Here is a 26761-nt window from a genome sequence, read left to right as displayed (position 1 = left end):
GACACACGAAAGGAGGGAGGTTTTCTTGGCATAGTGACCCACACTGCCTGTGGGCCCAGAGTGTAAATATTCAGAGCCTCAAAGGAAAGATGACTTAAAGAGAAAATCCAGAAAACAAAGAAACTGATTTTCCTTGTGTTTTTTTGAAAGCTGTGTTTTGGCAGAAGACAAAGGATTTAGAAGATGATGTGAACAGTGAAAGCTTGTTTTCCCTGCCCCGAGAACAGATTTCCCAGGATTGATAGAGAGAGGAAAGTCAGAGAAGAAGGTGGTTCATTCAGAGGCACGTGCATTACTAAGAAAGGGAGCCCAAGGGCTGCCAGCCCCAAATGGCCTAAGGTGATGCCAGAGCTCAAAGGAAACCCTTACATGGCTGAGATGTAGAAATCACCGTGTGTAGTGTTTAGTCCAGTGGGCCTTGGGCAGCTCCTCCACATTGCTCCAGCTGCAGAGGAGTAACCCCCACCTCTTCCACTTTGAAGTTAGATATAACCCCAATTTCCTCATCTATAAAATGGGAATAAACCCTACTGTAAGGGTGGCCCTAAGAATTAAGTAAGATCATATAGATGAAAGGCCTTTCAAACTGTCAAGCATTACACAGACATGAAGGATTATTACTGAGCTTTAAAAAATTATTGGTACAGGGCAGCCCCAGTGGTGCAGTGGTTTAGCGCCGCCTGCAGCCCAGGGCGTGATCTGGAGACCCTGGATCAAGTCCCACGTTGGGCTCCCTGCTTGGAGCCTGCTTCTCCCTCTGCCTGTGTCTCTGCCTCTCTCTCTCTCTGCATCTCTATGAATAAATAAATAAAATCTTAAAAAAAATTATCGGTACATATACAGTTCAACCCAGCAAAGAGGAGCATATACTTTTTAGCTGCTTCCCAAACTTTCTTAATTGTTCAGCAAAGAGGGATACACTGGGGAGGGCCAAGTTGGCTCAAATACATACCCTCCCCTTCACCGGAGATTTTGTTAGGCTTGTAATGGTTTCTTCTGCCAGGATCCATTGTTTGGTGGGCCAGTTCCACGTGTGTTCACTATGATATATACATGGATATATTTACACACTGCTATGTTGGTACTCGTAATTAATACGGAGACAACGGGGAGGGGTGTTTCTGTGGAGAGCAAAGCCTGAGAAATGTTGTGGGTTTGAACATTAAACGGTGATCACCACTGCCCCTATTAACAATTAGAAGAAATATGAGATTATAAGATATGACCAAAACAAGTGTTAATTCTTCCCATTGTAATTATATGGGTACTTTTTCAAAAAGTTATTTTTTGAGATATAACCTACACATAGTATTATTTTCAGGTGTACAACATGATTTATGTATATTTTTTTTAATTTTTATTTATTTATGATAGTCACAGAGAGAGAAAGAGAGAGAGGCAGAGACATAGGCAGAGGGAGAAGCAGGCTCCATGCACCAGGAGCCCGACATGGGATTCGATCCCGGGTCTCCAGGATCGCGCCCTGGGCCAAAGGCAGGCCCCAAACCGCTGCGCCACCCAGGGATCCCAGATTTATGTATATATTATGAAATGATCACAACGTCTAGTTAACATCCATCGAGACATATAGCTACAATTTTTTTTCTTATAACAAGAATTTAAAGGATCTATTCTCTTAGCAACTTTCACATATATAATATAGTATTATTAGTCATAGTCATTACATCACCGTGACTTATTTATAACTGGAAGTTTACACCTTTTGACCACCTTAAAACATTTTGTTTTGGTTTAGATCCTTGCTGGTACAGAAACCTGTGCTTACTAAGTCAGCCCCAGACTAGTAAACCGGAAACCCAAAAGGCCAGATTGTGTTGGGCAGAAGCCTGGGTCTCAGATGTCCCTCCAACCCCGGCTATCAACACACAGGGAGATGTGCATGACTGAGTGACCCCAAAATATTTTGATTGCAGGTCAAAATTCTCCTAGATGAACCTATTCCAAGATCTCAAGATGATTTCTGGACAAGCACAGAGGAGCTTGACCAGCGAGGAGGGTTCAGTGTCCCTAGAGAGGCCGCAGGAAACCGGGAAAACTGCAAACGCCAGCAGGCCGGCACTTAACCGGCTAGTGATGACCCTGGCCAAGCCCCAAGAACTCACCCAGGAGGCGTGGCTGGAGGGGGGTGGAGTCAGAAAGGGAGGGGGCGTGGTTATTGCCGAATTTCAGGTAGGAGAGGGTAGGGACCAGATCCAGAGGGAAGAGTAGGGCCAATCCCGGACAGAAAAACGAAGTGGAGGGCGCAGTCATACCCGCAGAGCCAGAAAGAGGGCGGAACCAGGGCAGGGGAGAATCCGGGGCAGAGACCTCTCTGGGTGGGAGAAGGCCAGAAAGGCAGGTGAGGCTGTGCGGCTGCCTCCTCAGTAACGCGGCCTGGACAAGACCCAGAAGGCGGGGCCGGGGCTCAAGAGGCAGAGCAGAGGCGTGCCCAAGCCCCGAAGGCAGGGCAGGGGCGGAGTCAGGGCCCGGGGCGGGTCCAAACCCAGAGGGCAGGGCGTGGGGTGGGCGGGGCGTGGGCGCCGGGCCCGGAGGCGGGGCAGGGGGCGTGCCCAAGCCCAGGCCAGGGGCGGAGTCAAGACCGGGGGCGGGAGTGTGGGCGGGGCGAGCCCGGAGGCCAGGACAGGGGCGGAGTCAAGACCTGGGGGCGGGTCCAAGCCCAGAGGGTGGAATGTGGGCGGTGCAAGGCGCCGGGCCGAGCCCGGAGGTGGAGCAGGGCGTGCCCAAGCCTAGGCCAGGGGCGGAGTCAAGACCCGGGGCGGGAGTGTGGGCGGGGCGAGCCGGGAGGCCAGGACAGGGGCGGAGTCAAGACCGGGGGCGGGAGTGTGGGCGGGGCGTGGGCGCCGGGCCCGGAGGCGGGGCAGGGGGCGTGCCCAAGCCTAGGCCAGGGGCGGAGTCAAGACCCGGGGCGGGAGTGTGGGCGGGGCGAGCCGGGAGGCCAGGACAGGGGCGGAGTCAAGACCAGGGACGAGGCCAAGCCCAGAGCGCGGGGGACGGTGTAAGTGGGGAAAGGGGCGGGGCGTGCCCAGTCCTGGAGGTCGGGACAGGGGCAGGCCCAAGTCCAGAGGGCGGGGTGTGGGCGGGGAATGGGGCGGGGCAAGCCTGAAGGTCAGGATGGGGCGGAGTCAAGACCCTGGGACGGGGAAGAGGGCGGGGCAAGCCTGGAGGCGGAGCTGGGGCGAGTCCAAGCCCAGAAGTGGCGCGGAGGCGGGAACTGGCGGCGGCCGGCGCGGAGGTCAGACGCCGGACGGCTGCAGGCCCGGGAAGCGCAGGGCCAGGGCGAGCAGCCCGAGCAGCAGCAGCAGCCCGAGCAGCAGCCGTAGGAGTGCCCGTGCCGTGCAGCCGCAGGGCCGCTGGCTCGTGGACCGCACGTATTGTTCCACGACGTCCGCGAAACGGAACTTGTCTGGCGCGTAGCCAAGCTGGGCGCGGGCCTTGGCGATCTGGAAGGTGTGCGTCACGGCCACGCTGCGCACCTGCGGGAGAGGCGGGCAGCCAGATGCGGGGCTGTGCGGGTAGCCTTGTTTCACCGAAAAGGAGAGGAGGGCAGAGGTGTGTTGCCCTTCCGCCGCACAGCAGTTTCAAAGAACCCGTATGCTGGGTCTTGCTCCAGGGATGCCCACCTCAAGGAAGATTTCCTTTTTCCCTCCCATCTCCATTTTCCTCTAGGGCGCAGCCTCCAGGAGGCCTTTCCTGCTTCACCCCCAGCCTTACTGAACTCGGTCCCCCAAAACTGAAGGCCCCATCACCTCTGCACTTCCCCGTCCTTGCACGGTGCTGGGACTCAGCAAGCATTTACACATTCTTGGGGATGCTCCTGGAGAAGCTGACGTGTGTGTGGTGTGTGGTGTGTGTGTGTGTGCGTGTGTGCGCGCGCGCGCGCCGCCCCTCCCCCGCCCCCGTCTGTCGCCTGGGTGCAGCTCACCGGAAAAATCCCCCCAGGAAACGCTCTAGACTTCTCTAGAAGCCCCAGGGCGCAGCCTTCTTGCGCCCTCCCTGGTTAAGCTTCCCTAGGAGAGGAATACAATTATACAGAAGTGATTACTCTCCAGGGTCTGGGCTGCATTTCTTCAAGAGCAGTACTGGTAGTTATCATAACAACAGGCACTGTGTCTGGCCTGAGCTAAATCCTTTCTAGGCTTTATCTTATTTAATCCCCTTAGGTAGTACTACCACCGTCTCCTCTTTACATATTTGGTGTGGTTTTTTTTTCCTCTTTACATATTTGCAAGTTTAAAACATAAGAGACTTGCCCAGACTCACACAGGGGAGCCAGATTCCATCCCAGGCTCTTCCCTGCTATGCTGGGATTGGGAGGATGCCCTCCCACCTCATTTCTTCCTCTGTTGTTCCTCAGCTGGACCCTAGGAAGGGGTCAGAAAAAGCTGCTTGATTTTCCCATAGCATGAAAACGGCTCCTGTGGCCAAGCGGCTGGTCTTGGATGCTTGTGCAGGAGAGGCCAATCTGGTCCCTTTTTGCCCCAGGTAGTAAGTTCAGGGCCTTGGGGGATACAGCCGGGAACTAGATCCGCAGGGTCCTGGACACAATGCTCTCAAGTTTAGATGTCCTGAACTTTCCTTTGGGAAGTATCCTTAACTTCCTCAGAACTGGTTTAGGTGCCCCTTCTATGTGCTCTGTAGTTCCTCATAGTTTCCTCCAGTGTAGCCCTTATCCGAGTGTGTTGAGTTGCCCAGTTGCTGAGCTGTCTTCCCCTTTGGACGGTGAGCTCCTTGAGGTAAGGGCTGTCTTGTCTCCATTGGTCAGCCCAATGCCTAGCGCACAGTGGTTGCTCAAAACAGTGTTCAGTAAAGCGGACTCTAAAACTGGAGGGCTGGTTGCTATGGCACAGACGGACCAGCAGAGAGCACCCGAGCCACAGTGAACAGAACCGTCCTTAGCTAAAGTAGGGATCCTTTACCCCTTCACTGAACAGGGAAACCTAAGAGTGAAACCAGAGGGAGGGGAGCTAAGTCCCGCCCAACCACAATTCAGCAGCACTTCGGCAGCTCATTTACATGATTGTGATTCCTGACTGGTTTCACAAGTTGATGGTTAAGCTTGAAATCATTTAGGTCTGGTTTACGTTTGAATGTCAGCTCTGCTACTTAAGTGAATACTCATGGGCAAGTTATTTCACCCCTGTGTGTCTCATTTCCTCTGTAAATGGAAATAACAATCTACAATTTAGTAGTGAAAATTAAATAAGCCAAAGCACAATGCCTACCGCATCCATCACTCAACAGATGGCTGGTAATGTCATTCCCTTTCCTCTGCTAATTTGCATGGTCCAAGGAGAAGCCACAGAGAAGTGCTTCTTTCTGTGGCCCCTTCTCTATCTGAGTCAGACAGCACTGAGCCTGGAGTATGAAGCCGATGCCAAACCGTGTGACCCTGGACAAGTCACTAGCTTCTCCAGTGCTCAGTTTATCATAAAATACAATCATAATCTCTTGCCCTTCTTAATTTAGCAGGACACCAGAGAGAATCAAATGAGCCCATGAGCTAGAAGGATTTTGCAAGTAATGCCAAATACTACTATTTACAATCTGCATTAAAACATCCTCTCTTGGGGATCCCTGGGTGGCTCAGCGGTTTAGTGTCTGCTTTTGGCCCAGGGCATGATCCTGGAGTCCGGGGATTGAGTCTCACATCAAGCTCCCTGCATGGAGCCTGCTTCTCCCTCTGCCTGTGTCTCTGTCTCTCATGAATAAATAAGTGAACTCTTTAAAAAAAAAACAGAAAAAAAAATCCTCTCTTTTAGGGGTGCTTAGGTGGCTCAGTCAGTTAAGCATCTGACTTATGATTTGGGTTCAGGTCATGATCTCAGGGTCATGATCCCAGGTTCATGAGATCAAGCCCTGAGTAGGCCTCTGAGCTCAGTGCAGAGTCTGCTTGAGTCTCTCCCACTCCCTCTGCCCCTACCCCCACTTGCAATGCTCTAAGGAAATTAAGCCTTTATTAAAATCCTCTTTTAAAAATTGTATGTGCAAATAGAAAACTGAATCATCATCGTTTGAGAATAGTATTCTGTACACAGTTAGCACTCAATATATCCTTATTACTCAGTAAGCATGAATGGCCAACCGAGAACCACCAGGCTCCGTGTGCATGTGTCTTGAGAGCTGGTAGCCTTGGTGGGTGGGATTAAAAAATGTGAATGTCACAGAACCTGCCTTTGGGAGCCTCCTGTCTGGCAGCGAAGATAAGCTGCTTATGAATGAAGTGACAGGGATGAGGGACAGGCTTAGAACTAATCACATTGCAGACCAAGGAAGCACAGCCTAAGCAAAAGCCCAGAGGTTGGGATGATTATGAAGAAGCTAGCGCTTGATGTGGGCCCACATGGAAGGTTCCGAGACCTCAGACAAACATCCAGTTATAGTGTCAAAGGGGTGAGGGGTGGTGCCGATGGAGGTTGGAGCAGGGGCTCCCCCAGCAGCGGTGCACTTACCTCGCTCCGGGTGAGCAGCGGTGGGACGCTACAGATGGGCCTCAGGGCCAGGTGCAAGTACTCCATCACTGCAGCTGTGTGGGGAGAGAGGGGCCAATGACCAGGGTGCCTCACTCTGTGCAAGCTCCAGGGAGGCCCTCGGGGACAAATCAGTTGGGGGCATTATTTGCTATGCTAGGGAGAGTCTCTTCACTTTGCCAAATTCTCCCATCCTTGGATTCCTTTAAATCAGTTCTCAGCACACACCAGGGTGCCTTGTTTGGCTGTGAAATGTGTCACAAGGAACTTGTCATTCATTGTAAGGACAGACATTTGAAAATAAATCTGAGCAGATTCAAAGTTGTCTCAAATCATGCCTCCTTCTTTCGCTCACTTCTATAACAGTGTGGTCTCCTGAGTAGAAGAGAAAGATGTTGGAGCAGTGGCTCTCAATCTGGGTGGCATGCTGGACTGCTTTTAAAAATGCTCACACTCTTCCCGCCCCCTCCCTCTTGCGGATGCTGATGTAATTGGTCTGGGGTGCAGCTGAGGCATTTTTATATTTTATAAGCTCCCAGATGATTCTAATGTGCAGCCACAGTTAAGAACTGCGGGGTTATAGTTTGTGAGCTAGGAATTGGAAGTTTATAAACAATCCTGTACAACTGCCAGAATGTGTGGCCCATCTTTCCTTTCCTGGGGGGGGGTGTCAAATAGTGTCAACCATTGTGGCAACAATGGGCACAAGAAGTCACCCCACATGTGTGGCCCAGTGGGCAAAAGTTTGCAAATCCCTGTTTTCAATGGCAAGCATCCCAATGCATTGAAAACAGATTTTAGCTAAGGTCTTTCAGGGATGCAGCTGTCACTTGAGGGTCAGCTGTCCCCTGGGGCTGACTGCTCCGTGCCTGGTGCTGGCTCTGCATTCCAGCTGGAAGGAGGCTAGCAGAGGTGATGATGGGGGGTGAGACCCGAAGAGTGAGGAAACTCCAGATCCCCAGAAGCAGCCTTCACTTCAGGGTCACCTCGGGGGACAAGGCAGCCCCAGGGCTCCCTCTCCTCCTGATTGGCATGATGCCTCCCACCGCAGACCACAGGGCCAGGTGTGAGCTTTGGAGTCAGCCAGGCCCAGGTGTGATTTCTGCCTCTGCCACCTGCTCGCTGTGGCCCAATCGCACCCACCTTGCAAGTAGGACGGGGCTCATTCAGGGCGGGGACTTCGGAGAGGAGGTTGCCAGGCAAGTGCAGATCGGGCTTGGGGCACCTGCCCGTGAGAGTGGTGGTCTCCTGAGATTCTGTGCCTTTAGTGCCTCACTTGCCCCCACCTATCCTGTCCTGGGTTTGAAATGAGGGGATGCATGTGCAGCTGGCACATAACAGACACCCTCCTCTCCTTACCTGTTAGGTAAACCCAGGAAGTAGGCACCTGGATCCAAGGCTGGCTGTACCCTAGCTTCTCAAACTGCAAGGAAACAGGGTCTAAGATGAAAACAGGTCTTTCAAGGGCTGGTGTGGAAAGGCTGCATGTTCCCTTTACCCTGGAGCTGGCAGGTGTACCACCTGGCCCCCTGCTTGCCTACCCCACATGGGTAGTGAACCCCACAGCCAGCCCCAACCTTGCCCCAGTCTTGAAATGGAAAACTTTGATCTAGAAAAGTCAAGTAGGGCTTGAATGCATCCGTCAGTTTTTAACCTGGGATCGTTCATGTCACTTAGCTATTATTTACATCTGCTTATAGCCAAAGACACTCCAAGGCACAGACACAGAATGATTTTTCTAGAATTGACTTTTCTGCTATTAAAGAATTAAAAAAAAAAAAAACCCAACACCCCAGCCTGTATGTATAGGGTGGTAGGAGATGCACGAAGAGAATGGGTTGGCACAGGGTGAAATGAGGTCTTCGCTTGTATAAAAACTCTCCAGATCAAAAAGACTGACCATCACAAGGGTTGGCAAGGATGTGGAGAAAAGGAACCGTTGTCTTACACTGCTGTTGGGAATGTAAAATGGTGTAGCCACTTTGGAAAACAGTCTGGCAGTTCCTCAAAAGGTTAAACAGTGAGATACCACAAGGCCTAGCAATACTACTCCTGGGTATACACCAAGGGAAATGAAAATGTAACGTCCACAAAAAATGTATACACTAATGTTCAAAGCAGCATTATTCATATTAGCTCCAAAGTAGAAAAACTCCAATTTCTATCAACCAATGAATGGATAAACAAAATGTGGTATATTCATAGAAGGGAATTGTTTTGGCATTATTGCCAAACAGGATGAATACTAATATGATGCAGGTTACACATGGATGAACTTTGACAGTATGATGCTAAATGAAAGAAGCCTAACACAAATGTTCACGTAGCATATGATTCCATTTATATGGCATGTCCAAACAGGCAAATCTACAGAAACAGAGAGTAGATTAGGGGTGGTGTGGGGCTAGGGGTAGGGTTGGGGTAAAGGTCTAACTGAGGGGGATGGTTCTTTTTTGGAGGATGATGAAATGTTCTAAAATTGGTTATAGTGATGGATGCACCACTCAATATGCTAAAGACCACTGAGTTACGTGTTTTAAATAGGTGAATCGTAAAGTATATGAATTATATCTCAATAAAGCTCTTGACATTAATATGCCCACATGCGGTGAGGATGGATCCTCCAGTGCGGGGTTTCTGGTCGATCCCTTCCAGGCAGGCCTGGCCCCAAGAAGGAGTCTGTAGAGTACTGGATGGGAGGCCAGGGTTCCCTGAGGGGCTGCAGCATTGGGAGCCCCAGGACCAACACCTCTCTATGTGCTTCAGTCTACCCTCTACTTGTGCCTTACAGAGCTTTGTCATGTAGTATGGGGGCGTCACAAGCAAAGTAGCACAGGACGGTCAACAGAAAGGAATCAGGCTGGGAAAGACTAGGGGAGTACATGGTCCCCCAAAGGGACAGCCACACCCAGTTCTGGCCAGTTCCAATGTTGCCCAGTGGATACTATCACCAGAATTGCTTTTTAATGTGAAAGCTTCTGATTTTCTGGAAGGAGGAAAGGATGACAAGGAGAGAAGATGTGCAAAATCCCAGAATTCTCACTCGGGGTGGGGGTGGATGGACATCTGGGCACCTACCAGTGGGGCCATCCACTCGAAGAGGTTGACACTCTCCCCATCATTGATGTAGTACACCTGGCCACTCTGAGGGGACATACAGGGAGGCGGACAGTCAGGCATCTGCCCCCCCACCCTGATCCCACCCTTTTGGATAGCTCAGCAGCTGCTCCGACCTCCTCAATTCTCCTGAGCAGCCACTGAAGAGTCATGGCTGTTCCCCAGCCCTGGAGACAGACCTGGGCAATTCTTTTTGAGTTCTGGGGCTGCCACGCTGACTAGCTTTGTGACCTCAATAGAGTCACTTGACCTCTCTGTACCTTAGTTTCTTTGAGAAATGGGAAGAAAATAATGGAATCTCCCTCTTCAGGTGTTGTGAAGATTACATGTGATGGTGTATATAAAACACTTAGCATTTGGTGACCATTACACTTCAGGACCAACAATTCCTACATCACGGGGTCACTGCAAGGAGTTAGTGATGCTCTATAAAGACATCCCCACCCAAGCTTCCCTGGGCCTACAGTCCCACCAACCATCTTGAGTTGGGGAGAAATGTGCATGAGCCAGGGATCCCCTAGTGATGGGGACAGCACCACAGGAGACTCACGGCCACGTAGCCCTTGGCAGCGGTGAGGGCCTCAGCGGCCAGCACATGTGCCTGCACCAGATTGTGCACGTGCACCCAGTTCATTTGCGTCCTGCGGTCCCCAAATCGGAACATGAGTAGCCTCTTCTTGATGTGGCTCTGGAGGGGGGATAAACACAGACTCATGCCTGGAGTGGCTCTGAATACCATCTACAGGATGATGGCTCCCAAATTTCTAGCTCTAGGCCAGACCCCTCTGCCCGAGACCCCTGTCGTGATGTCTCCATGTGATGGCCATTTGTCCACGTCCTGGAGGGAGCACCTGACATTCTGGCTCTTGTTGGATTCACACACACACACACACACACACACACACACACACACCCGGTTCCATCTCAGTAGACCGCACTCAGAGGCTCAGGCTGAAACCCTGGGCCTCCGCTGGCCTCCCCTTCTCTCCACTCCACGTCAACCCACGTGCAGAGCCAGCTGGCTCAGCTGGTACGCTCTGGCCAGAATCCAGCAGCTTCTGACCACCCCGACTGCTGCCCCTCTCCTCTCCCTGGACACCCAACTAGTCTGAACTGGTCTCTGCTTCCCCGCATGGTCCCTGTGGCTCTTCCCTACACGGCCAGGGGGGATCCTCCTGGATCTTAGTCACAGCCTGTGTCTCCCAGCTCAGAACCTTCAGGATGCCCACCTTGCCCCCAAAAAAGTCCTGACAATGGTTGAGGAGGCCCTTTTGATCTGGCCCCAGCTACTCTCTGTCTCCTAACTCCCCAGGCTCCAGCCACACTGTGTCCCCTCCCCCCCCCCCAGGAATGGGCGGCAGGCTCCCATCTCAGGGCTTTGGACTCGGACTCGCTGTTCCCTCTGTCTGGAAGGCTCTTCCTCCAAATACTGGTGTGATCGCCCACCACCTTCTTTGTCATTTTGGGTGGCATTCACCTGCCACCTGCTGGACGAGGCTCCCGGGCTGCCCCCCCTTCTTTTCCATTGTACCTCATACCTTCAAAGGCTCCTTATCATTTCCCATGTTTATTTCCCATCTCCTGTGAGAACAGGAGGGCAGGAATCCTCGTCTGCTTTACTCACTGATCTGTCGCAAAGACGGGAGCCGCGACTTTTGTCATACTCAGGTTTGTGCCCCAGCTGCCTACTCCGTTTGGACCACCTTCCTTGGTTAATTCCCACCCCGTTTCCTTGGTTAATTCTTTCTTCTCTTCCTGAACAGCACAGGTGGATCCTGGACCTGCCCCAGGATGGAGCCAGGCCCTCTCCCCTCTGCGCCGGCATTGCCCTTCTTCCCTCCACGGAGCCCTTGCCACACACTGGCCCAGTGACCGTGGCGTCGGTCTCCCTGGCCAGGCCGCGAGAAATCTGAGGACAGGGCCTACAGTCCCTGAAGGGCCCTGATCCACGCACACAGCAGCCAGGCTCGTCCTGTGCCTCAGGCCCAGGGCTGGGTTGACATACCGCCACCCGGGGCAGGTGCCTTTGCTCTTCAGGGCCATAGATCCCTGGGGGCCGGAGCACACACGTCCGCAGAGTCCCTCCTCCTAGGACACAGGGAGGGTGGTCAGGGGCTTGGGGAGGGGGTGGACCAGCAAGGAGAGACACAGAAATGCTGTCCACACCTCCCGGTCCTTGCCTGGACAGGTGAGCAAGGAAGACAGGCCTTGGGGTTTCCTTATTCAATTAATTATTCTCAGTCGGTCTGTTAGTTATTTAACAAACAACATTCAGAGGTTCCCCCAACGTCTATCTCCAGCACTGGGCCCTGGGATGGGTGCTGTGGAGAATCCAAGGATGAACAAGAAATGGTTCCTGCCCTCATGATGCTCACAGTTCAGTAACGGGGTAAAACTTAGATGCAGGTATGTGTGCAGCCCATGAGACAAATGTAATCTTTGACTCCCTAGCACTCTACAGACGTAATCTCTTTTGACTCCCCTGAGAGTTAACTGCACCCATTTTACAGATGCACACAGAGACCCCCACTCCCTCACGCCAACGGCTGTAGCTCTTTCCCTTTCCTGATCATCAGCTGCCTAAGGACTATGATGGCTCTCAGGGAAGTCCTACTATGTGCCTGGTGCTCTGGTAAGCCAGAGTTTTTTTGTCCTTCAGGATGGGAGCTGTAATTATCTCTGCTTCCTGGATAAATGAACTGAGGCTCAGAGAAGGGATTTGCCTAAGGGCACACAGCTCAGCCTAGAGGAGCCGAGATGGGGGACCAGAGCTGAGGTTCCTGCCACAAACGGACCTTTTCTACTCCCTCAGCCTTGGTCTCCTCATCTGGAAGATGGGCACTTGCAAGCAGTGGTAGTAGCTGTACTTTCCAGACAATCAGTGGAGAAAGGAAAAGACAGGAGCTGTCAGCACTAGAGCCTGGGGGCTGTGCTGTCCCCCTTGCTCTCACTGCTCTGTGCCAGCAGAGTCCCCCAGACCAACTCAGAGCTTGGTCCAGGGCTTCCTAACTTTTCTGCCCAGGGTGCCCCACATTGATGGAAAGGGTGAAGTCTCCCCTGGGGAAATCTGGAGGTGCAGCCTGAAGGGCTGCCACAAACATATTTCTCTCAAGTCTTAAGAAAGCCTACAAAATTGTCAGTTTATCTCATAATCCATTTGTTGAAGATTAAAAAAATTTTTTTAAATTACTAATTTGTGGGATCCCTGGGTGGCGCAGCGGTTTGGCGCCTGCCTTTGGCCCAGGGCGCGATCCTGGAGACCCGGGATCGAATCCCACGTCGGGCTCCCGGTGCATGGAGCCTGCTTCTCCCTCTGCCTATGTCTCTGCGCCTCTCTCTCTCTCTCTCTGTGACTATCATAAATAAATAAAAATTAAAAAAAAATAAATTACTAATTTGTATATTATTTGCCTCTCAATCGCACCCCCTTAACTGAGGTGGAGTCTTGTGGGAGATGCTCCACTTTCTGGGGCTCAGGTTTCCCAAGGGGCTGCACCTCAGTTTGGGGAGCCCCTTTCCTTCCACACAAAGTCTCAGAGAACTGTCAATCTGATGCGCCAGACGCGCCACTCTCCCCTGCAGTGGTGGCCATGGGACCCAAGTCAGGCTAATGACATATTCTCAACCAGGAACGTGACACCAGGATCTAAAATCCTATGAGTGGATTCACCCTGAAGATACTGGTCACAACCAGCTCCTGCCACCCAGTCCCTGGAGCTGCCCCAAGCCTATCCTTTCCAAGCTCTGGTGGTCATTTTTCTGCAACTATATTTTCCAGAAACTATCTCACATCCTTCCGCTGTAAGTTCCTTTCACCAGAATATGAGCCAGGGCCGGTGTCTTGGGTCATAACCAACACCCAAACATCCTCACTTTACAATGAGACCAGCATAGTAGGTTGAGAGGTGGCCCCCGACAAGGTAGGTCCACATCCTGGAACCTGTGGATATGACCTTATTTGGATGAGCATCTTTCCAGATATAATTAAAGATCTCAAAATGAGATCATCTTGGATTATCCGGTGAGCCCCAAATTCTATGTGAGCCCTCATGAGGGACTAACACAGACATGTGTATCCTAAAGAATGAGTGGGGCCACCATAAGCTGGTGAGACGAGGAAAGATTTCTCCCCTAGAGCCTTTGGAGGGAAGCAGCCCAAATGGCACTTTGATCTCGGGCATCAGGCTGTGAATTGTGAGAATCATGAGAGAACACAGTTCAGTTTTAAGCCACCAAGTTTGTGGTCAGTTGCCCCATTTGCACTGAGCTGAGATCTGCAGTCTCAGGGTTCTGCTTCAGGGATGGGAGCCCCTTCATGCTGGGTTAGAGGCAGAGTCTCAGGGACCAGCCTGTGTTAGCAGACACTGGAAATCACCCAGGGTGACCATGGCTGGACTCCTGGAAGGCAGGTATCAGGTAAGCTTTTCTGTAAACAGCCTGCAGCTAATTTTAAACTCTGGGGCACCTGGGCCTGGTGGGGGGGAGGTCTGGTTGCAGCTGACATTGGCCGGCAGGGCACTGGGCAGCTACGTCACAGAGGGGTGGGGCTCAGGGTATCCATGACTCCTGACCACGGAAAGCTGGGGATGCTCGTATAAATAATTCTTGGCCAAAGGATTAAGTGTCTGGTTTGCAGGCTGCCGGTCCAGCCAGGGAAGGCCCCAGGCAGAGAAGAGAGCTTAACCACACATGGTCAAACCCTGAGAAAACACAGCTGGATGTATGTTCCCTCTGGGATCCGGAGTCAAGGCCTGACAGGTCCAGGATGCCAGGGTAGGGTGGGGAGATTTTAAGGAAAAGAAGACACCTCATGGGACACCTGGGTGGCTCATGGGACATCTGGGTGACTCAGTGGTTGAGCGTCTGCCTTTGGCTGAGGTCATGATCCTAGGGTCCTGGGACCAAGTCCCGCATCAGATTCCCCACAAAGAACCTGCTTCTCCCTCTGCCTATGTCTCTGCCTCTGTCTCTTTCTCTGTCCCTCATGAATAAATAAAATAAAATTAAAAAAAAAAAAAAGAACCATGCTTACTCACCTGCTCAGCTGTGGCTACAGGGAAGCATGATGGTTCAGCTCCAGGCTCTGGTGTCAGACCCTCTGGTGTAGGGGTTTGGGGTTCAAATCCCACCTCTGCCCCCTAATAGCTATGTGTCCTTAGCCAAGTCCATTCACCCCTCAGCCCCAGCCTCCTCCCCTGTAAATCTACAGATAATTGTGGGATCTCTCACTCTCCAGATCTACTTGGCTCCTGAGTTTGGATAGTAAGAGAAACCAGGTTTTCTGTTCTTTTTAGTTTCTGAATTTCAGAAAGCAAATAGTGATAATTTGGACAGCAAGGGATTTATCTGGATCATTCTGGCTCCTGAGTTTGGAACGCAGGGGATCCCTCAGGTACTTAGCTCACATGGATGCTATAAAGAGTTACTGAGAACTTTGCATATAAAATTAGTATGAAAAATAGGGCTGGGCATACAGTAAGCCCTTGGTAAATATAAACTGTTCATATTCTCTTTTTTCTTTTTAAATAGTGCCTGTTATTATTTTATTCTCAGCTCTTCGAGGTAGATTCCACTATCATCCCCATTTTGTTACAGGTGAAGAACCTGAGGCATGGAAAAAAAGTGTATTGGCCAAGGTCACATCACAAAGCTAAGAGATGGTAGTGGTGCTTGGATTTCAACTCACTTGAGTCTGAGCCAGTGTATGGGAGCAGCTACTGTGTCATATACCTGTCTCTCTCTATATATATCTATTAAGATCTGTTTATGAGAATGAGAAAGAGGGAGAGAGGGCATGCACAAGTTGGGGGAGAGGCAGAGAGAGGATCCTGAATCCTGAGAATCCTGTGCTGAGCACAGAACCCAGTGGGATGTTGGGGCTCAATCCCAGGACCCCAAGATCATGACCTGAGCCAAAATCAAGAGTCACTCACTTACCTGGCTGAGTCACCCAGGAGCCTGTCTATCCATATTCTATTATTATTTCTCTATAACCACAGGAGGCAATATGGTAGGGCAGCCGAGGACGTATTTTCTGGTAAGTTATTGAAGTTTGAGCATTCAAGCCCTTACTTGCATGGCCTTTCCATAGTGCTATGCCTCATTCCATATTCATCATTTTGTATTCTTTTATCTAAAGAGCATACTTAAACTAGATCCACTCCTACATGGCAGAAAAAAGGCCCACTTCTATCTGGTTTCTCCCCCACTCGAGACTGTGAGCAACATGAAGGCAGAGACTAGACCTGACTTTGCCTGGACTGTATCCCTGGTGGGGTTCGGGCACATAGCAGGTGCTCAGAATTTGTGGAATGATGAGTGATGAAGGCCCAGGGGAATTGTCCTTTAGAAGGAAAGTGAACCTCAGAAACATAGAAGCTAAAAGTTGGACTTGCCCATGCATTCTGGGGGAGGCAGCAGGGGGCACACGCATTTGCCCTGACACCCACCTGGGAGAGGTGTTCCATTGGCCATAAGGGTCAACTGGTCAGCGATGGCTTTGGTTCGTGAGTAGTGGTCCATGTGCTGCCGGAGGAGGACAAGAAGAAAAGAGCCACCAGGTAGGGGTCAGTGACACTGCTGGCAAGGCCTGGCCAGCCCTGCTTCAGACCACACACGGCTAGATTCTGGGCCCCCACTCCCTCACCAGGAAGCAGCCAAGCCCTGAGCCTCAGTGACCTTGTTTTCTCTTGGGGTGGGAGCCACGGGAGCAGAGCTCAGAGCAGTAACAACAACCAGGGCTCTTCCACTCAGGGAGGCTCTTGCCGGCCCCCAGGGCCTGCTCCGGGATGCAGGTGCTGCGTGTGAGTCGGATGACCTGTTTCCACCTAGTTCTTTAGTGTTTGTGTTTTTTTCACATACATCATCTCATTTCCTGCTCTCTGCACCCCCATGGGGTGGAGTGGTCATGCCCAGATGAAAAAATAGAGGCTCAGAGTAAAATGACTTGCGCAGGTTCCCACAGATAGAAAGTGGTCTGGCTGGCTGAAGGCTAGGACTGTGTGATTTCAAAATCCCTGCCGGCATGGTCAGCTAAAATAGGAGAAGGCTCATGCTACTCAGTTTTAGGGATCCCCTCTTCATGGGACTAACCCCGAGTTGTGAAGTTGATCCTGGTTTCCACCCATCCCTACCCTGTGGGCTGTGGGTCCGAGGCCCAGTGGCCCTGCCCACCTCTCCTGGAAGCCAGGTACCTTCTCCAGTGGGAAATATGGCACAGTGTCCTCATCACCCTGTTCTATGGGCTTCCCGCCGAATGCGACATTGACCGTGCTGGTGTAGATGAGCCTTGGAACCCGTCGACGGACACAAACTGCAGTGACAGGGGCACACAGCAACACACACACACACACACACACACACACACACACACAGGGCCAATGTGAGTAGGAGTTGGCTGAGGAGGTGCCCACTGGGACCTCCTTGAGAAAATCCTGACCTCCACCCAGTCTTTGACAAACATCCTGGCCTCTGGGGCCCTCCCAGAATATAGATATGCTCAGGAGGGGAGTGGGTCAAGTTCCTGCTCCATGGGGCCCTGGGTGCCAGGTTGGCTCACTCCTCCTTCTCAGTATGGCCCTGGCCCCTGAGCTACCTTGCCAGGGATGAGTCAGAAGAAAGTCTCACTCGATGGGGATATAGAAAAAAAGACACTCTAGGACTAGAGAGAAAAAACAGGATGCAGGACAAGGCAAGACATGCCCAGAGAACCCAGATGTAGGTCTTCTATTTTGGAGTTTCAGTGACTTTTCTAACCCTAATCCCTGAAATCCAAACCCCGCTGCCCGTGTCCCCAGACACACTATGGCCATGCTGACCCACCCCGTGCAGGGGCCTGGGCAGGTCTGCAGTACACTTAGGATGTGCTGCCCACAGGCCCTCTGCTGGGGGTGGCAGGGGTGGGGGAGGAGGGTCCCACCTCTGTCCCCCTCCCCCATCCCCAGAGGTGGGCCTGTGGCAGGAGAGGGGACAGAAGCAGGAAAGACACAGCAGGTCACACTGAGCTCTGAGCGCCTACCATTGATCACTAGTTTGGTGCCTCCAACATTTATAGACTCAATTTGCTCTTTTTGCAGCTAAAAGACAAGACGGAGGTGGGAAAGTCGTGGTGCTGCTCATGCCTCATTGCTGAGGCCATAACGCTGGGCAGAGTGGGGACGGGGCAGGGGGCTGCAGAATGTCTGGCTCGGAAGCAGGGATCTGAGAGGCCCACAGGCAGTGGCCAGCTCTGCCCACCAGCTCCCAGGATGCCTAGGGGAGGTCCCTTCCCCTGCCTGGTTCTCAGCTCCCTCATTTGTGAGGGAAGACCCCCCAGGGTGGTCAGCAGGATTGAAAACACCCCGTGGGAGGACCTGGTACAGTGTCTGACACAGAAGAGGGACTCAAAATGTGCGGGGTCGTCTCCTCACTCTGGAAGTCTGGGTTTCCTTAGGGTAATACTGTCCATGCGCTAGCGAGGTTGGGGTGTGAAAAATAAAAACATCTTGCGTACACATGAGAGCTGCTTGCGTTCCCCCCACCCCCAGGACAGGGCAAAGCCTTTATAGCTCACTTAGTCCTTACAGCTAACCACAAGATGGGTTCAATCTTGATTTCTTTTTTTTTTTCAATCTTGATTTCTAAGCTATATTTATTCATTGGCGTAGTTTTTGTTTAATAGGCAATATAATTGCAAAGTTAAAAATAAGTCAGACAGGGGCACCCAGGTCACTCAGTCAGTTAGGCATCTGACTTTTGATTTCAGCTCAGGTCATGATCTCGGGGTCGTGGGATAGTGTCTTGCATAGGGCTCCGTGGTCAGCGCTGAGTCTGCTTGAGATGCTTTCTCTCTCCGTCTCCCTTTGCCCCTCCCCATACCTTATGTGCTCGCTCTCTCTCTAAATAAATAAATTAATTAATTATTTAAAAATATATTAAATAGGGACGCCCCGGTGGCTCAGTGGTTGAGTGTCTGGATTCGGCTCAGGGCGTTGATCCCAGAGTTCCAGGATCATTCCAGGATCAAATCGCATATTGGGCTCCCTGCAGGGAGCCCGCTTCTCCCTCTGCCTATGTCTCTGCCTCTCTGTGTCTCTCATGAATAAATAAATAAATAAATCTTAAAAATATTAAATAAAAAATAAATAGAACATTAAAAAAACCCTCAAACAGTAAAAAGGGTATATAGTAAAAAGGAAATTTTTCCCCACTCCTTTTTTAAAAAATATTTTATTTTTATTTATTTATTCATGAGAGACACAGAAAGAGAGAGAGGCAGAGACATAGGCAGAGGGAGAAGCGGGCTCCCTGCAGGGAGCCCGATGTGGGACTCGATCCTGGGTCTCCAGGATCATGCCCTCAGCTGAAGGCAGGCGCTCAACCACTGAGCCACACAGGGATCCCTTTTCCCCACTCCGGATTGCCTGCTTTTCTTCCCACGCCCCCCAGAGGCAACTACCACTACTGTTACAGTCGGTGTATTTCTAGAGATGATCTATACTTATTAATATCAGCACATACACACGTGTGAGCATATAAATATTTATCCTAGCTTTTTTTTTTTTTTCCATACAAACAGGAGGATGTCAAACACTGTTTTTGCACTTTGGACATTATTCTGTTATCAGAACATATTGAGTCACTTCATTCTTTTGCATGGCCTCGTAGAATTTCAGTGTGTGTGTGTGGATACCTTATAATTTATTTAAATAGTCCTTAACTGATGGGCATTTATGTTCTTTCCCGTGCTTTGTTATTATGAACAATGCTGCGAATATACACACAATGTGATTTCGGAGTCTATGGGTATCTGTATGTTCTGACCTCGTGCCCTCACCCCGAGGAGGGGTGAGGAGGTTCTGACGTGAGTACCAGTACAGATGAGGAATCAGAGGCTCAGAGAGGTTAAGTGAATCCCCCCTAGGTCACACAGCTTGAAAGGGGCAGAACTGGCCTTTAGTCCCAAGGATGCAAAATGCAGGCTGAATAGAGTCCAAATCCTTGCTGGATTAGGTGAGGGGCCATAATGAATACACGGCATGAAGGGGTGGGATGGACAGAAGCCGGGTCTGAACCCTGCGCTGTTAGATAATGTACGTGGGGTGCTCACCTTTTCAGCACCAGACATTCCATAGGATGCCACATGGAAGACACAGTCCACCCCTTCGAAGGCACGATACAAGGCTTCCTCATCTCGGACGTCCGCCTTAAACAGAGAAGGAAGAGCTGCAGACAGGAGGTTTGGGTCCAGGGCAGAGATCCCAACTCTGCACGTTGCCAGGTTCCAGAGTTGGGCCTCTGATCCCACCCTGGCCAAGCACCTGGAGGAGAGGGGTTGGGGCAGGATTTACTATGTGATTCTACAGGGCATCATGGTCTTCACCATCATAGCCAGCTCCATTTACCAAGCTGAGTCACAGGGGCAGTACTCGGCGTTTTACACGCACTGTCTCACTGACTCCCCGTAAGATCCCTGCACAGCCTCCTTTCTCTGGGTGAGGACATTGAAGCCAGAGTTGTGGAGCCCTGTGGCCGTGGCTGCCAGCTGGGAAGTGCCAAAACTTAAAGAGTCCCAGTCCAGGAGCCCATGCTCCTCAACACCATGCTATTGCACATCAGACACTGTCCCCAGACCTCCACCCCCAGCCTGGGCCCCCCTCCCAGGACCCTTAAGATGCTCATCACTGCACCTGGATGAACTCGGTCCCTGGGGACAGCTCCCACTGTGGCCTGCGGAGGTCAAGCAGGATGACAGAAGTGCCACTCTTGGCCAGGCTGGAACCCAGACTAAAGCCCAGGTAGCCTCCTCCTCCTGTCACCAGAACCTTCTGCCAAGGGGCCTGCATGTGTGCAGTCTGAGTCTTCTGCTGCGGTGCTGGTGTCGGGGCTGTCTCTGGCTCACTGGGTTTGGGCCCAGTTCCAGACCCCCGTCTGGGCGCAGGCTCTACTGCTGGCCCAGGTAATGGTGCAACTCCAGGCCTAGGTGTGGACCCAGGTACTGACCCAGCTCCTGACCCAGGCCCCAGACCTGGCCCAGGTCCTGAGACAGCACCAGGCCCTGGCCTAGGTCTGGACCCAGATCCAGGCCCTGGTCCAGGTCTTGGAACAACACCAGACCCTGGCATACGTCCGGACATAGCACCATGTACCAGTCCAGGTTCTGAAGCAGCACCAGGCCCTGGCCTATGTCCAGACACAGCACCAGGCCCTGGTCCAGGTCCTGAAGCAGCAACAGGCCCTGGTCCAGGTTCTAGAACCACACCAGGCTCTGGCCCAGGTGTGGACACTGCACCAAGCCCCAGTCCAGGTTCTAGAACCACACCAGGCCCCAACCCAGGTCCTGACACAGCACCAGGCCCCAGCTCCAACCCCAGAAAAGTAGTTGGCCCTGGGCCAGGTCCTGAAACTGCACCAGGCATTGGCCTAGGCCCTAACTCAGATCCCAGGCCTGAGACTCCTCCCCAGGCCTGGCAGACAGGGCAGCTCTTCTCGCCCTGGCCTGCAGCTTTGCAGGCCTCTGGGGAGGAGCCTGCTGGGTTGGGCTTCATCCTCTATTGAGCCATGCAGATTGAGGATCTGTCCACCTGTAGAGAAAAACAAAAGAAAGAACATTCTAGAGTTGTCGGATCATGTGGATTATCAGACCAAGGGGAACTCCTGGTGGGGCCTAGAGATGCTCTGACTTCCCAGTGAACCTGTCCCTTTCAGAATTTTGAGAACTTTCCAGGTGGCTGCTGCCTCCCTCAGAGAGAGAGAAACAAGGCAGTTAGGCCTTGGGTTTTACAGCTGGGGAAACTGAGGCCCAAAGTCACACTGTATGGCTGAGGTTTACACCAAGCATTCCTGATTTCTCTACCAGTTCTTTAAAATCCTAATTCCCGCATAGTATCAGAGGAAGACAGATCAGATCATGCCCAGGGAACTGCTTTCTGACTGGGAAGGTGGGGAGGGCTTCCTGGAGAAAGAGGTAGACAGAAAAGAAGGGAGAGGAGGACAAGGAGGAGAGGAGACGTGGAGAGAGGAGATGGGGAGGAGGAATCCATGTGGAATTCCAAGTGCCACACCACCTCTACCCTGACACCTGCTGCCTCCGGTCCTCCCAGGTCCTCTGGCTGTGCAGGCGGCTGGCACCACAGATCTGTGCAAGCCCTCTGCTGGCTTTGGGGTCAGGTCTGTGAGCCCTGGGGTCCAGCACTGAGGATCCTGTGGTCCTCACTCCAGACTTAAAATGAGCCAGGCTGTCAGCCACTATCACTATCATCATCCCACCCTCTCTGCCCGCTGCCTCCTACTCCACCTGAGGAGAAGATGTGCTCCGGGGGCCAGACCACCATCATCATCACCATTAATAATGGCAGCAACCACGTATGGTGGGCCAACCGTCTGCCAGGCCCTGTGGATACACAGATAGGTGTCTCTGCCCTGCCTGAGGCCGGCTGGCTGTAAAAAAGAAGGGGCATGCTGAGTGGCTAAGTGATGAGCCCTGTGGTTGGTGCTGGTGGTGCCACGGGGCAGGGACCCTGACAGCTATAGGGACTGTTATCTTTTAGGCTCTGTTGTCACTGCCCTGCTCTCCAGAGTTCCAGGTTAAAGGACACAGTCACACCCCATACAGACATTGGCACTCAGGGGTTTAACAGGGAGGAGACACCCCAAATCTGAGTGATCACAGGAGATGAGTCTAATTCCCCTATAGGGAGGGGGAAAGGGTGCAGCCCCACGGTGGAGCCCTTCTTTACCCAGGATTCTGTTCAGGGGACTGGTCTCTGGGACCAAAGCCATCTTTCTATCTTATGGGGATGCTTTTTTTGTGACCCTTAGGCAAAATCCTTAAAACCTCAGGGTACCTCAGTATCCATAGCTGTAAAATGGACCCCAGTAACCCTGGCTGCTCCGTCTACCCCACCAGGCGGTCATGAAGAGATGCCAGAGCCCTTGGCAGGGCGCTGGGAAGCAGTCTCCAGGAGGGCTCCGCTCACCGTCCTGTCCCCGCGCCGGGAACAGCGCTGGCACCGAGCAGGGGATAAGGAGCTGCTGACCGCGCCGCACCGCTAAGAACTCCGCATCCGGGAGCACCGAGCACCGAGCACCGTGGCTGCGCCCCCCGTGACCCGGGCCGCGGCGGCACTCACTGCCCGGGCAGCCCTGTGCACTACAGGCTCCTGTCCCCATCACTCAGAGCTGGAAACTGAGGCTCAGGGAACATTCGCGAACTTTGATGGGGTCTCAATAAATGGGTCGGTCGGGTCACCAGGGACTCGCAGTGGGGTGTGGGTAAAGGAACTGGGGAAGGGGCGTCGGGGACCACCCCGGCCGCATCGCTTGGCAGGGGCGGGCAGGAGCGGGTGCCCCCGCCCCCCGCCCCCCCACGCCCGACTCCGAGAGCGGCTCCGGCCCCGCAGCTCGGGGACCCCCCGCCCTTAGGCTCCCCGCCCCCCCGGGGTCCCCGCTGCGCTCACCGGCCCGGCTCCCGCGGCGCTGCGAGCTCCCGGCGCTGCACCCACGGTCTCCGCGCGGCGCGGCGCGGCGCGGCGGGGCGGCCCCTCCCGGGGCGGGACGGGGCGGGGCTGAGCTCCGGGACCGCCCCCGCCCCACCCCGGCCCCGCCCATCGTCCGGCCCCGCCCCACCCCGGCCCGCCCCCGCCTCTCGCCCCGCCCCCGCCCCACCGGCTCCCCGCGCGGGAACAGCCGCCTTTTGCAGGCGGCAAACAGCCTCACAGGCTCTCACAGAGGGGAAACTGAGGCCCGTCAAACAGGGAGCGGGTGCAATGGGCCCAGATGCTGGTGCAGAAAGGACGCAAAGGCCCTGCCGCACAGTAGTCCTAGAAACCCAAGAAACAACATTTCTTTCCTCAGCCCCCCATACCCTGGGGGTCCGTCTGTCGCCCCAACTCGTTCCTCTCTAGGCAGCCTGCCTCCCGCCCACCTGCTGCTTCCTGCCTTCTCTCCCTCTTCCTCGTCCATCTACTCATCATCCTACCTGTTCTTCCATCCACCTCTTTACTCATCCATATTCCCCGTACATTTCTTTCTTTTTTGTCCATTCATCCATTCATCTATCTATCCACCTGTCATTCTATCTTTCCACCTCTCCGCCCAGCCTTACATCCATCCAGTTCATTCCATGTATCTTTCTTTCCTCCCGTCCACGGATCTGCCTTCCTTCCTTTCTTGTATTCCCCTGCCCATCTCTGGGTTCATCCATCCTCTGATACAGTCATCCCACATTTAGTGGGTGCTTCCTTGTTGCTGGGTCCCCAGCCTTTCCCTTGTGCTGGGGACCCAGCTGGATCACACCACTCCTGAAGATCCATTTGCAGGTGGCAGTAGCAGAGGGGCAGGCATGTGCCCGACAGCAGGCGCTGCTGCTATAGTGGAGCTCTGAGAACTAACTCTGAGCTGGGAACACTGAGGCCTGCTCACTTTGGTGTGAAGAAGCTACTAGAAAGGCTTCACCCGTTGGAGCCTCCTCTGTGAGCATAGGTGGCGTGGGGAAGAGAAAAAAATCTTAGCCCGTACATGCTATGTGCCAGGTGCTAAGGTATCTTGCCCAATCCTCACAACTCTGTTCTGGCATAATTTTAGAGGCAGGAAAATGGGTTCAGAGTGATAAGAAGAGCCTCAGAGTGTGGTGGATAAAGGCCATGGGGTCAGCCCTGGCTTTAAATCTTGACTTTGCCACTTTCTTGCTGTGTGTCTCTGGGCAGCTACAAGGCTCCACATCCTCATTCATAAGCTGGGAGTGGTGCGTGATTTACAGCTGTGATGTTGTTGCGCTTGTAGCAAACAAGGTATAAGCGACGAGGATGGTGCCTGCATAGTCAGTGCTCAACCAAAGGCAGGTGTTACCGTTATATGAGAGACTGGGATTCAAACCCAGGTCCTGTGCCTCACCACTTTCCAAACCTTGTCTGACATATGTCCATCATTCTATTCCCAAAGACCAGCCCCTCCTCTCCCACTAGCAGGGCCACAGGGCTGATAGCCCCAGGTCCAGCTGGCTGCTCTTGTCCTGCTGAGAGCATAGTTTACCACACAAGAGTTATACGTTGAATTGTGTACCTCTTCCACCCCCACCCCCCAAATTCATATGTTGGAATCCTAACCCCCAGGACTTCAGAGTATGACCTTGGAAATAGGGTCATTGCAGATGTGATTAAAGATAAAGTAATAGAGAGTAGGGCTCATCCAATATGACCAGTGTCCTTATGAAAGCGGGGAAATTTGGATGCAGACATGCATACAGGAAGAGCATCATGTGGAGGTTGGAGTGATACGTCCACAAGCCAATGAACTACAAGGAGCCAGGAGAGAGGCCTGTCACAGATCCTCCCGAATGCCTTTGGAGGGAGCTGGGTCCTGGCTATATCTTGATCTCAGACTTCTGGTCTCCCGAACTGGAGATAATCCATTGCTGTTGTTTCAACCACTCGGTTTGTGGTACTTTGTTATGACAACAACCAGCAAAGCAATACAAATACCACAGGCTATTTTCTCTCAGTCTGTGGCGGTGACGTGGAAGGGCAGCTACCCAAGGCAGTGACCAGACTGAGAGCCACAGAGGCAGGGGCTGTGCTCACTGCTGCCTCCCTGGGCCCAGCATGGAGTCTGGCCAAAGCCAGTGTATGTCAAGCCTTAGTGAACTGTGGGTTGTTTTTTTGTTTTTGTTTTTTAAATTGATGAATTTTTACTACCTAGATGAAGATCTAGAACACTTCCAGCACTATGTACTCTTCTCTTGCCTGACATTGTTCATAATATCAATGCATCTTGTTGAATGTAGTTGTAGCTCATTTTTTAAATTGATGTGTAGAAATGTACACTATACAAATGGCACAAACTGTATTTCTCCATTTTACCATGGGTGGACATTTAGGTTGTTTCCAGTTTTTGGATCTTATGGATAAAGCTGCTATAAACATTCTCCTATGTGTCTTTTTTTAAAAAAAATATTTATTTGACAGAGAGAGAGAGCACAAGCAGGGGGAATGGCAGAGAAGCAGATCCTCCAATGAGCAGAGAGCCTGGCACGGGGCTTTATCCCAGGACCCTGGGATCATGACCTGAGCCAAAGGCAGATGCTTAATTGGGTGAGCCACCCAGGCGCTCCTCCTATATGTCTTTTATGGAACATATACACTTTTTCTCTTGGAGTGGAATTGCTGGATCATAGAACAAGCATATATTTTCTCTCAGCAAAAGTTGTTACACAGTTTCACAAAGTGGTTGAACCAATTTACACCACCCTATGCCCTCCCCAGCAGGGCAGGAGAAGGAGAGTTCTAGTTGCTCCATTTCTTGATATTGTAGGTCTTTTTACCTTTTGCCATTCTGGTGGGTGTGCAGTGGTATATCACTGTGGTTCTCATTTGCATTTCACTGATGGGCAAGGCTTTGAGTACTTTTTCATATACCAGTTGTCCATTTGTACCTGTTTGAGTGTTTTGTCATTTAACAAAATTAGGATGGTCATCTTTTTCTGGTTTTTAAATATTTTATTTATTTATGAGACACAGAGAGAGGCAGAAACATAGGCAGAGGGAGAAGCAGGCTCCCTGTGGCGAGCCTTATGTGGGACTCGATCCAAGGACCCTGGGATCACTCCAGAGCCGAAGGCAGATGTTCAGGGATCCCTGGGTGGCGCAGCGGTTTGGCACCTGCCTTTGGCCCAGGGCGCGATCCTGGAGACCCGGGATCGAATCCCACGTCGGGCTCCCGGTGCATGGAGCCATGGAGCCTGTTTCTCCCTCTGCCTGTGTCTCTGCCTCTCTCTCTCTCACTGTGTGCCTATCATAAATAAAAAAAAAAAAAAAAGGACAAAATAGTATACTTAAAAAAAAAAAAAAAAAAAAGAAGGCAGATGTTCAACCTCTGTACCACCCGGGTGCCCCTGCATATGAGTTTCTATTTTTTGTAATTAAAAAATATTTTTTTATTTATTCATGAGACACACAGAAAGAGAGAGGCAGAGACGCAGGCTGAGAGAGAAGCAGGCTCCCTCCGGGGAGCCCGATGTGGGACTTGATCCCAGAACTCCAGGATTATGTCCTGAGCTGAAGGCATACACTCAACTGCTGAGACACCCAGGTGTCCCTGCATCTGAGTTTTTAAATAAAGTTTTATATCACCAAAAATTGACACACACACATACATGAACCAGTCATCACTTCAGCTTAAAA

The 26761-nt window shown here is 52.1% G+C and overlaps 1 protein-coding gene across 2 annotated transcripts; it reads right to left on the bottom strand.

Annotated features, from left to right (window-relative positions):
- Positions 1–1405: 1405 nt before the first annotated feature.
- SDR42E2 (short chain dehydrogenase/reductase family 42E, member 2) lies at positions 1406–23074 on the bottom strand. Of its 2 annotated transcripts, XM_055339218.1 has the most exons (12): positions 23042–23074; positions 20273–21166; positions 19693–19788; positions 17623–17680; positions 16799–16917; positions 16055–16130; positions 11611–11693; positions 10156–10293; positions 9567–9632; positions 7848–7911; positions 6471–6544; positions 1406–3494 (listed from the first exon to the last, which is right to left on the bottom strand). In XM_055339218.1, the coding sequence occupies exons 2-12, from the start codon at positions 21128–21130 to the stop codon at positions 3255–3257; spliced, it is 1872 nt and encodes a 623-aa protein (XP_055195193.1). In that variant the 5' UTR covers positions 21131–21166; positions 23042–23074; the 3' UTR covers positions 1406–3254. The 2 variants fall into 2 exon arrangements, with proteins under 2 accessions (XP_055195193.1, XP_055195191.1); XM_055339216.1 differs by lacking the exons at positions 1406–3494; positions 6471–6544; positions 7848–7911; ... (2 more) ...; positions 16799–16917; positions 17623–17680 and having other exon boundaries at positions 10983–11693.
- Positions 23075–26761: the final 3687 nt, after the last annotated feature.

The sequence above is a fragment of the Nyctereutes procyonoides genome, unplaced genomic scaffold (assembly GCF_905146905.1).
Source record: "Nyctereutes procyonoides isolate TBG_1078 unplaced genomic scaffold, NYPRO_anot_genome, whole genome shotgun sequence".
In the NCBI taxonomy this organism is placed as follows: Eukaryota; Metazoa; Chordata; class Mammalia; order Carnivora; family Canidae; genus Nyctereutes; species Nyctereutes procyonoides.
The sequence above is the reverse complement of the archived record's forward strand: the minus strand, read 5'-3'. Positions and strand labels throughout refer to the sequence as shown.

Bases quoted from the DNA above. Each gene is read 5' to 3' on its own strand.
- SDR42E2 (XM_055339218.1), bottom strand. From the start codon at position 21,130: ATGAAGCCCAACCCAGCAGGCTCCTCCCCAGAGGCCTGCAAAGCTGCA. The intron at 19,789-20,272 runs GTGCAGTGATGA...TCTCTGTTTAAG, and splicing joins CAGGGACCGAGTTCATCCAG to GCGGACGTCCGAGATGAGGA. The intron at 16,918-17,622 runs GTAGGCGCTCAG...CTGTCACTGCAG, and splicing joins CACCAAACTAGTGATCAATG to TTTGTGTCCGTCGACGGGTT.